Genomic DNA, 11,514 nt, shown 5'->3' with positions numbered 1-11,514 from the left:
TGGCATGTACCCCAAAATAGTACCAATATAAACTACATCCTGTCCCACAAAAACCAAGCCCCTACACAGCTTTTTTTACTCAAAAATAAAAAAGTTATTGTCAGAATAAAGTGACACATAAAATAAATTATTTTATAAAAAAGTGATTTTATTGTGCAAACACTGCAAAACATAAAAAAACTATATACATATGGTATCGCCCTAATCGTATCGACCTGCAGAATAAAAAACATTGTCAGACTTGATGGTTTTTGGTCACCTTGCTTGCCAAAAAATGGAATAAAAAGTGAACACAATAATCGCATGTACCCCAAAATTGTACCAATGAAAACTACATATTGTCCTGCAACAAATAAGCCCTCACACAGCTCTGTTAGCGAAAAAATATAACGACGCAAAATGTGCAGAGCGTTAAAAAAAGTGGATATGATTGGGCACCATTTATTAGTGCGATACTGGCCACATATCTGCGGATTATTATTTATTTACCCCATTTTTATACCACTTTATTATGCCCTGATGTACTCCACACAGCTACATATGCCCTGATGTACTTCGCACAGTTTACATATGCCCCCACACTATAAACGGAAATGCCAGTTAAAAACCTCATGCAGAACCAAGGAAAATCTGTGCTCCAAAAGCCAAATGGAGCTCCCTCTCGTCTAAGCCCTACAGTGTGCCAAAACATCAGTTTACGTCCACACAAATGGCATCGCCATACCCGGTTAACATTTTATGAGGTATTTTTCTTCAGTGGCACAAACTGAGTACAACATATTCTGCACTAAAATGGCATATCATTGGAAAATTGCAACATTCACATTGCACTATCCTCTATGCATTAACCCCTTTGCGCAGCACGATGTAATAACATGTTGTGGTGCAGGGGATGATGTATGCAGGGGGTGTAGTATGCACTGAGCCCACTCCATACAATGCGGGTGTCAGCTGCTTATTACAGTTGATACCCAGGACTAACAGACATGAACAGCGATTGCGCTGTTACAGAAGCTTGTAAAACTTACGTTATACTGCAATACATTAGTATTGCAGTGCATTGTACCAGCGATCTAACGATTGCTGGTTTAAGTCCACTAGGGGGACTAATAAAAGGTGTAAAAAAAAAAAAAAGGAAATAAAGTTATTAGTCAAAGTAAGTATATATTTAAAGTCCAAAACCCCTTTTCCCATTTTTCCTTTAAACTAATGTAAAACATAAAAACAATAAAAAAATTGGCATCGCTCCGTCCGTAAAAGTCTGAACTATTAAAATATACCATTATTTAACTCGCACGGTGAACGCCGTAAAAAATAATTAAAAACGCCAAAAATCGCTGTTTTTTGGTCACCTTATCTCTCAAAACAATTGCAGTAAAAAGAAATCGAAGAGTTGTATGTACCAAAAAATGGTACCAATAATAACGACAGCTCGTCGGGCAAAAAATAAACCCCCCCCACACAATTGACCAAATATTTTTTAACAAATATTTTTTTCTTTGTAAAAGTAGTAAAATATAAAAAAAACTATATCAATTTGGTATCACTATAATCGTATTGAGCCGAAGAATAAATTTAAGTTATCATTTTTACTGCGCGGGGAAAGCCGTAAAAACAAAACAAAACAAAAAAAACAACGAATGAATTGCATTTTTTTCTAATTTCAGCCCGCAAAGAAGTTTTTTTTCATTTACTAGTACATTATATGGTACATTATCTGGTGTCAATAGAAACTACAACTCCTCCCGCAAAAAATAAGCCCTCAAACCACTCTATTGACTAAAAAATTAAAAAGTTATGGCTCTTGGAAGGCGGGGAGTGAAAAACGAAAATGAAAAAGCAAAAAATGGATCATCCTCAAATGGTTAATAAATTTTTTAATGAAAAACATTTATGACCGCATGTGGGGCATTGCCGTATTCGGGAGAAATTGCTTTACATCTTGGGGTGCCTTTTCTCCTTTATTCTTTGTGAAAATGAAAAAAAATTCTAAGAAATTCTGCTAAAGACCTGTGGGGTTTAAATGCTCACTATACCCCTAGATAGATTCCTTAAGGGGTGTCGTTTCTCAAATGGGGTCACTTTTGGGGTGTTTCCTCTGTTTTGGTCCCTCAGGGGCTTTCCAAATGTGACATGACACCCAAAAACCATTACAGCTTTTTTTGAGCTCCAAAAGCCAAATGTCGCTTCTTCCCTTATCAGCCCCGCCAATTAGGGGCGTTTTTTCTCCTATATTCCTTGTAAAAATTAAACATTTCTATGTTTTTTCAGAAAAGATTTTTATTTTTACAGCCTAATTCCCCTAAATTTAGCAAAAAAACTGTGGGGTCGAAATACTAACTATACCCCTAGAAAAATTCCTTGAGGGGTGTAGTTTCCAAAATGGGGTCACTTTTTGGGGGCTTCCACTGTTTTGGTCCCTCCAGAAACCATTCCGGCAAAATCGAAAACCATTCCAGCAAAATCTGCGCTCCAAATTCCAAATGGCGCTCCTTCCCTTCTGAGCCCTGCCATAGGTCCAAACAGCAGTTTATTACTACATATGGGGTATTTCCGTAATCGGGAGAAATTGCTTTACAAATTTTGTTGTGCTTTTTATTCTTTATTACTAGGAAAAATTAAAAATGTATACATTTTTCAGAAAAAATTATTATTTGCATTTTCACAGACAAATTCTAATAAAAGTTGCAAAAAACCTGTGTGGTCAAGAGGCTAACTATACCCCTAGATAAATTCCTTGAGGGGTGTAGTTTCAAAAATGGGGTCACTTTTTGGGGGTTTCCACTTTTTTGGCATCACAAGACCTAACATGGTGCATAAAATCTATTCTAAAAAAAGGAGGCCCCAAAATCCACTAGGTGCTCGTTTGCTTCTAAGGCCGGTGTTTCAGTCCGTTAGCACAATAGGGCCACATGTGGGATATTTCTAAAAACTGCAGAATCTGGGCAATAAATATTGAGGTGCGTTCCTCTGGTAAAACTTTCTTTCTTAAATAAAAATTTTTTTATTACAAATAAATTTCAGCAAAAAAGAAAAAAATACATTTGTAAATGTCACCTCTACTTTGCCTTAATTCCTGTGAAACGCCTAAAGGGTTTAGAAACTTTCTGAATGCTGTTTTGAATACTTTGAGGGGTGAAGTTTTTAAAATGGGGTGATTTATTGGGTCTTTCTAAAATATAAAGCCCTCAAAGTCACTTTTTAGAACTGAACTTATCCCTAAAAAATAGTCTTTTGAAGTTTTCTTGAAAATGTGAGGAATTGCTGCTAAAGTTCTAAGCCTTGTAACATCGTCGAAAAATAAAAGGACGTTCAAAAAACAGTGCAAACATAAAGTAGAAATATGGGAAATGTTAGCTAGTAACTATTTTGTGTGGTATTACTATCTGTTTTACACTCAGATACATTTAAATTGAGAAAATTGCACATTTTTCAAATATTCTCGAAATGTTGGTGTTTTTCACAAATAAATACTGAATTTATCGACCAAATTTTTCCACTAACATAAAGTATAATATGTTACGAAAAATAATCTCAGAATCGCTTGGATAGGTAAAAGCATTCCCAAGTTATTACCACGTAAAGTAAGATATGTCAGAGTTGAAAAAAATCGGCTTCGTCCTCAAACCTGAAGGGGTTAAGTGTCTAATGAACGGTATTACTCCTTATTTTTGTGTACTCTAGTTCCCGAAGTTGTTTCGTTAAAATATGTTTCTTGAGCTCTCTCTGCCGTTTTACGGGCAAAATTTCAGTTCATTCAGTTCAATCACAGGCTGCAACGGTCACATGGGACAAAACGTTATCCCTGGAGGCCGGCAGCACAGAGAACAGATGGGAGAGTAATTAGGCATCGCGACCGGAGACCAGGTGGATCTTTTTTTTTTCTAAACTGGAAATAGGGTCGTTTTTTATTTTCCTACTTGCGACTCTTGCTGCAAATATATAGCTTTTCCACACCAAAAATCACAACAGTTGGTATTCGTTACAGATTTTTACTACCCTATTGAACCTTGCAGCTACTGTAATAAGCTGCAGATTTTCTGCCCTAAAATGTGGATGGAAAATCTGCAACAAATCTGCTACATATAAACGGAGCCTTAGACAGCTGGTCAAATGTAGTTACGATAAGTAAATATACATTAGCATTTTTCAATTATAAAGCACAGTTACACTTTTTCCCCAGTTAGGCTCTGTTCACATCTGCAACAGGGCATTCTGTTGTTCTGCAGAACAAAGGAATACCGGGCACCACGGTTCAGTTGAAGCACAGACAACACCGGCGGTTGACGGAGCCCATTGACTTTGATGGGTTCCGTTGGCTTTCCATTGCAGTCTCCGTGGTTTTACCGGAAACAATAGCGCAGCATACTGCGCTATTGTTTCCGGTAATTTCTGCCGGATCTGAGACGGATGCCCTTAACACAGCCTCCAACGCAGATGTGAACAGCCCATGAAATCAACATTTTCAAATAAAAATCACAAGAAAATCTGATATGTAAACAGTGGACTTGATTTCCAAAATTTATTGAGTGCAAAATAAAACCAAAGTATCGACAAAATAAATGAAAGTCTACAAACAATAAATACTAGCTGCACAACTAGGCACATTAGGAGAAATTGCAGTTTCTTGATTTTCTATTACAAAAGTTTTAAATACTCTATAAACATTATTATTGTGCTATATTAATCTAGCTTACTATAATGCATTTAAAAGTGCACATTTAGATTTTAGCTTTTTTTTTCCCCAAATGGAAAAATAAGAACAACATATGCAGTCACAGAGGCAGAAGTGCAGGATACAATTCCATCCCCACAGTTATTGTTTTGCTGTGGAGTTTTCAGAATTTTGGAGATATCATTGTTTTTTAAATTTCATTAAGAGTGTTTTTTTGTCAAAATCATTAATAGCTAAAAGAACTTTTTCGGATGTTGCATCAGCACAGACTGGAGAGCCTTTCTTGCGTTCCACACTAAAAGAAAGAGAAGATGGGGACATTTTTTAGAAACATGATCACTATCAGAAGGCCAATGACCTTTAACCCCTTTACAACCACAAACAGTGTTTGAACGTCGTAGGGGGACATTGGTTGTATGGAGCGTATTCACAGGCTGAGCCCTCTACATACGCTGCGGGTGTCAGCTGTATAATACAGCCGGCACCCTGCTCTAATTGCTGGGATCGGAGATAACTGTTAAGTTGAAACAATGAGGGGTAAAGCTATAGGGTATGTAGAGGTAGCAGTTGTGCCTGGGCCCTGGTGCTTGAAGGGGCCCAAAGGACTCTGCGCCACATAAGACACGAGTAATGTAAATAATACCTACAGATTTTGTATTGATTTTATATTTCTATTAATTGTGCATTAATATGATCCTATGTATTATTATCAGAGACGAGAGATATTTACCCCCTCTCTACACCTCATTTTATCTCCTCTTTCTGGGATACTTGAGTCTGTGGAACATTTTGACACTTAATAGCATGTGTTGATGTGCATATATATACAGGGTGGGCCATTTATATGGATACACCTAAATAAAATGGGAATGGTTGGTGATATTAACTTCCTGTTTGTGGTACATTAGTATATGGGAGGGGGGAAACTTTTCAAGCTGGGTGTTGACCATGGCGGCCATTTTGAAGTTGGCCATTTTGTATCCAACTTATGTTTTTTCAATGGGAAGAGGGTCATGTGACACATCAAACTTATTGAGAATTTCACAAGAAAAACAATGGTGTGCTTGGTTTTAACGTTACTTTATTCTTCCATGAGTTATTTACAAGTTTCTGATCACTTATAAAATGTGTTCAAAGTGCTGCCCATTGTGTTGGATTGTCAATGCAACCCTCTTCTCCCACTCTTCACACACTGATAGCAACACGCAGAAGAAATGCTAGCACAGGCTTCCAGTATCCGTAGTTTCAGTTGCTGCACATCTCGTATCTTCACAGCATAGACAATTGCCTTCAGATGACCCCAAAGATAAAAGTCTAAGGGGGTCAGAGGCATTTCTTCTGCGGTGTTGCTATCAGTGTGTGAAGAGTGGGAGAAGAGGGTTGCATTGACAATCCAACACAATGGGCAGCACTTTGAACACATTTTATAAGTGGTCAGAAACTTGTAAATAACTCATGAAAGAATAAAGTAACGTTAAAACCAAGCACCATTGTTTTTCTTGTGAAATTCTCGATAAGTTTGATGTGTCACGTGACCCTCTTCCCATTGAAAAAACGAAAGTTGGATACAAAATTGCCGACTTCAAAATGGCCGCCATGGTCAACACCCAGCTTGAAAAGTTTCCCCTCTCCCATATACTAATGTGCCACAAACAGGAAGTTAATATCACCAACCATTCCCATTTTATTTAGGTGTATCCATATAAATGGCCCACCCTGTATATACAAAATATATATATATATATATATATATATATATAGATATATATCTATCTATATCTATACATATATATATATATATCTATCTATATATATATATATATATATATATATATATATACTACCGTTCAAAAGTCTAGGGTCACTTAGAAATTTCCAATTTTTGAAAGAAAAGCACCGTTTTTTTCAATGAAGATAGCATTAAATTAATCAGAAATACACTCTATACATTGTTAATGTGCTAAATGACTATTCTAGCTGCAAACGTCTGGTTTTTAATGCAATATCTACATAGGTGTATAGAGGCCCATTTCCAGCAACCATCACTCCAGTGTTCTAATGGTACATTGTGTTTGCTAACTGTGTTAGAAGGCTAATGGATGGTTAGAAAACACTTGAAAACCCTTGTGCAATTATGTTAGCACCGCTGTACACAGTTTTGCTGTTTGGAGGAGCTATAAAACTGACCTTCCTTTGAGCTGGTTGAGAATCTGGAGCATTACATTTGTGGGTTCGATTAAACTCTCGAAATGGCTAGAAAAGAGAGCTTTCATGTGAAACTCGACAGTCTATTCTTGTTCTTAGAAATGAAGGCTATTCCATGCGAGAAATTGCCAAGAAACGGAAGATTTCCTACAACGGTGTGTACTACTCCCTTCAGAGGACAGCACAAACAGGCTCTAACCAGAGTAGAAAGAGAAGTGGGAGGCCCCGCTGCACAACTAAGCAACAAGACAAGTACATTACAGTCTCTAGTTTGAGAAATAGACGCCTCACAGGTCCTCAACTGGCAGCTTCATTAAATAGTACCTGCAAAACGCCAGTGTCAACGTCTACAGTGAAGAGGCGACTCTGGGATGCTGGCCTTCAGGGCAGAGTGGCAAATAAAAAGCCATATCTGAGACTGGCTAATAAAAGGAAATATTAATATGGGCAAAAGCACACAGACATTGGACAGAGGAAGATTGGAAAAAAGTGTTATGGTCAGACGAATCGAAGTTTGAGGTGTTTGGATCACACAGAATAACATTTGCGAGACGCAGAACAACTGAATAGATGCTGGAAGAGTGCCTGACGCCATCTGTCAAGTATGGTGGAGGTAATGTGATGGTCTGGGGCTGCTTTGGTGCTGGTAAAGTGGGAGATTTGTACAAGGTAAAAGGGATTTTGAATAAGGAAGGCTATCACTCCATTTTGCAATGCCATGCCATACCCTGTGGACAGCGCTTGATTGGAGCCTATTTCATCCTACAACAGGACAATGACCCAAAAGCACACCTCCAAATTATGCAAGAACTATTTAGGGAAGAAGCAGGCAGCTGGTATTCTATCTGTAATGGAGTGGCCAGCGCAGTCACCAGATCTCAACCCCATAGAGCTGTTGTGGGAGCAGCTTGACCGTATGGTATGCAAGAAGTGCCCATCAAGCCAATCCAACTTGTGGGCGGGTCTTCTGGAAGCATGGGGTGAAATTTCTCCCGATTACCTCAGAAAATTAACAGCTAGAATGCCAAAGGTCTGCAATGCTGTAATTGCTGCAAATGGAGCATTCTTTGATTAAAGCAAAGTTTGAAGGAGAAAATTATTATTTAAAATAAAAATCATTATTTCTAACCTTGTCAATGTCTTGACTATATTTTCTAGTCATTTTGCAACTCATTTGATAAATATAAGTGGGAGTTTTCATGGAAAACACAAAATTGTCTGGGTGACTCCAAACTTTTGAACGGTAGTGTATATATGTATGCATATTTACAGGCAGACTTGCCAGCAGAGGTATTGCCATGTTCTATGAAATTCTTAGATGTCATACTTACATAAATGCCTTGAGTTGACAGGCTGTGTCATTAGTCCTTTTATAGCTTTTTATATTTTTACTTTTCAGGTGGCTGTTTAAACCAAATGTACAGCATGCTGAGATTTTGCTTTGAGAATCTGAAATAAAAATGACAAGTACAAATGAAAAGTACAATTAAGGTTAAAAGCAACATAAATCTGACAAGAATGTGGAGGTAGTGAAAAGTAACAGTCCTGGGCAAATGACATTTTCTACGCTCCCCAATGTATATAGTGCGTAATTGCCCATTGTAAAGTATACAGATTTGTCATTAATGTCTGGAAACTTTGTCTGACAAACCTGTGTGGACTATAATAGTGACACAATTGGTTGTCTCCCAGCATTTCCAGAAGCAGATATAAATACAGTATCCATTGTACTAAACCAAAGGAGACACTAAACTAGTGATTGAATAACAGCAAAGAATTAGCTGAAGATTTACATCACCCACAAAAGATTTACAGCAACAAACTTTAAGGCTGGGTTCACACGTGGCGGAATTTCACTTGAATTCCGCTGCGGACACTCCGCAGCGTTAATCCGCAGCGGAGCCGTTTCTCCATTGACTTCCACTTAAATTTAGAAGTGTTCGTTTAGACGATGCGTAAAATTCCGCTGCGGAGCATAGGCTGCGGAGCGGAATTTGGTGTCCGCAGCATGCTCTGTCTGTTGCGGAGCAGTGGCGGACTGGTTGCGGACTCATGGCGGAAATTCTCCATTGACTTCAATGGAGATTCTAAATTCCACAATGAAGTCCGCAGCTGTCATGCACATGTTATGTGTGCTGCGGATGCGTCTTGCTTTTTTAACATGACATTTCTTCAATCTGGCTGGACCTATGTATTTCTAGGTCTACAGCCAGACTGAGGAAGTCAATGGGGCTCCCGGAATTACGGGAGCGTTGCTAGGAGACGTCAGTAAATAGTCACTGTCCAGGGTGCTGAAAGAGTTAAGCGATAGGCAGTAACTGTTTCTGCACCCTGGATAGTGACTACCGATCCCAATATACAGCAACCTGTAAAAAAATAGAAGTTCATACTTACCGAGAACTCCCTGCTTCTGTCTCCAGTCCAGCTTCCCAGGATGACGTTTCAGTCTAAGTGACGGCTGCAGCCAATCACAGGCTGCAGCGGTCACATGGACTGCCGCGTCATCCAGGGAGGTCGGGCTGGATGCCGAAAGAGGGACGCGTCACCAAGACAACAGCCGGTAAGTATGAAATTCGTTTACTTTCACTAGGGAAAGTGCTGTCCCTTCTCTCTATCCTGCACTGATAGAGAGAAGGGAAGCACTTTTTCCGCAGTCCGCAGCAGCTAGTCCGCATCAATTTACTGCACATTTTGGGCAGATCCGCAGCCGTAATCCGCAACCCGGATTAGGTGCGGCATTGATGCGGACAGTTGCGGAGGAAATCCGCCACGTGGGGGCATGCCCTAATAGATCAGGCTGTGGAAGATAATGAATGTATTGCTCATGTCCGTTTGTGAAGCTAAAACAAACTGCTGTAAACAGTATAGAAAAAATAAATATTTGAGACACATTGGCTTTCAATTGGACAAACACGTCTCTTAACAGGAAGTTCGTCTTTTTTTTTTACGTATAAATATATTTAGTTTAATACCAGAATGCAGAACTGAGAATTTAATCAATCCTGGTGCTGTACAAGCTGCTGAAGTGACTAAGGGGGACTATAAACCATGTTCGCACATCATGTCGCCCTGATATCGGTATGAAGACAGCAGCACACCTGTTACAACTATATACTAAGAAGCCAAATTAAATTAATATTGGTTGACGTAATTGGAGTGTATGTATATTTTTCGACATGGCATAGCCTGGAGTGCCAAGCATTGAATCTAGTGCAATGGCCCGTGTGCGCCAAAGGCTACTATAGCTCACTTAGACAAACATTGCTGCTATTAGTCTATGTTCACTTCCGCTGTACGGAGTAGGAACTCATTTATTATATGCTTATATCTATTAATATTTGCATAGCTAAAGGCTCTCTTCACATCTGCATTGTAACATTCTTTCATAATAAAAGCTACGACACTGTGCCAGATCCGGTATAAAACTGATCCAAATTGTGTCGCCCGGATCCCATTGACTGCAAGAGTATGCTGACAGAACTGCCATCGGAGGCACCAAACAGAGCTCTAAGCATGCAGCACTACTCTTGTAGTCAAAACGATGGAAACCTTGACTGACCCCATTATCAGTGAATGGGATCCGTCGGGCACTATTTTGATCCATTTTATACCGGATGTGGCACAGTGTCTTGGCATTTATTATGAACAAAAGTTACAACGCAGATGTTAGCAGAGTCCTAAGTTATGCAAACATTAATACATACAAGCATAAAATAGATTAGTTCTTATTCCCTACTGCTCGGATATTAAAATATAATTCAGCAAAAAAAGATTAAAGCAAAGTGTGTGTATATATATATATATATATATATATATATATATATAGATATATAGATATATACACACACACACACACACACACACACACACACACACACACACACACACACACACACACACACACACACACACACATATCTACAACATAAAGACAAAAAAACACAGTATAAAAAGGCCACAGTGGGCTGCATCTTCTTCTTGTAGAAATACTTACAGATTGTACAGGTGACTTGCAATATCAGAATTACAAACACGGCCAGACAGGCAACTCTCATGTTGATTTCTCTTAAGCCTTTGGCTGATGAGTTCTCTTAGAAAGGCTTTGTCTTTGTGGATACATTATGTGATGTTCTCTTCAGGTTTTATACTATTCCTCAAGGTGTGAGATGTTTGTAATGGGATTTTATGAAGGTGTTTTCTAATTATAATCCCATTGTCGAGACTATATTTTTATTTTGACTGTAGGAGGAACCTATATTTAAATGTGAAAGTCCCCTCATACGTAAGTGACACTGATAAGTGAAGAGGAAGTTGGATCATTAAGTGGAGTCAGAGGAAGTAGGTCTGGAATCTTGTCACATTATACCACAAGTTTATCTTTTAATGAAGATCATTTACACTGGTATCTTTCCTGTCACAGGAAATGCAATATACGCAAACTTTTACTTTGCTGATATATTTTACATCTTCAAAACGTAATTAAATATTTTATTTTGTAGTTTTACAGACTTTGCAACTTTTTTTTTTTTTTTTACCACTTACTGATTACTTTGACTTCTTTTATGCGGCTCCTGATTACCAAACTCCAAATATTACATAATATCTTAAACATATTTGAATAAAAATGTGGCATT

At 38.4% G+C, this 11,514-nt stretch overlaps 1 protein-coding gene across 1 annotated transcript; it reads right to left on the bottom strand.

The window, feature by feature from the left end:
• Positions 1–4,780: 4,780 nt before the first annotated feature.
• LOC142740992 (C-C motif chemokine 7-like) lies at positions 4,781–10,965 on the bottom strand. Its single transcript, XM_075850400.1, has 3 exons — positions 10,875–10,965; positions 8,212–8,329; positions 4,781–4,970 (listed from the first exon to the last, which is right to left on the bottom strand). Exons 1-3 carry the CDS (start codon positions 10,933–10,935, stop codon positions 4,856–4,858), a joined length of 294 nt encoding a protein of 97 aa, XP_075706515.1. The 5' UTR covers positions 10,936–10,965; the 3' UTR covers positions 4,781–4,855.
• Positions 10,966–11,514: the final 549 nt, after the last annotated feature.

This window comes from Rhinoderma darwinii, chromosome 2 (assembly GCF_050947455.1).
Source record: "Rhinoderma darwinii isolate aRhiDar2 chromosome 2, aRhiDar2.hap1, whole genome shotgun sequence".
NCBI classification, from domain to species: domain Eukaryota; kingdom Metazoa; phylum Chordata; class Amphibia; order Anura; family Rhinodermatidae; genus Rhinoderma; species Rhinoderma darwinii.
This window is presented reverse-complemented; position numbering and strand designations above follow the sequence as displayed.

Coding starts and splice junctions, on each gene's coding strand:
- LOC142740992 (XM_075850400.1), bottom strand. CDS start 10,935: ATGAGAGTTGCCTGTCTGGCCGTGTTTGTAATTCTGATATTGCAAGTC. Junction 8,330..10,874: donor GCAAGTCACCTGTACAATCT/GTAAGTATTTCT, acceptor TTTTTATTTCAG/ATTCTCAAAGCAAAATCTCA. Junction 4,971..8,211: donor TGTCAACTCAAGGCATTTAT/GTAAGTATGACA, acceptor TCTTTCTTTTAG/TGTGGAACGCAAGAAAGGCT.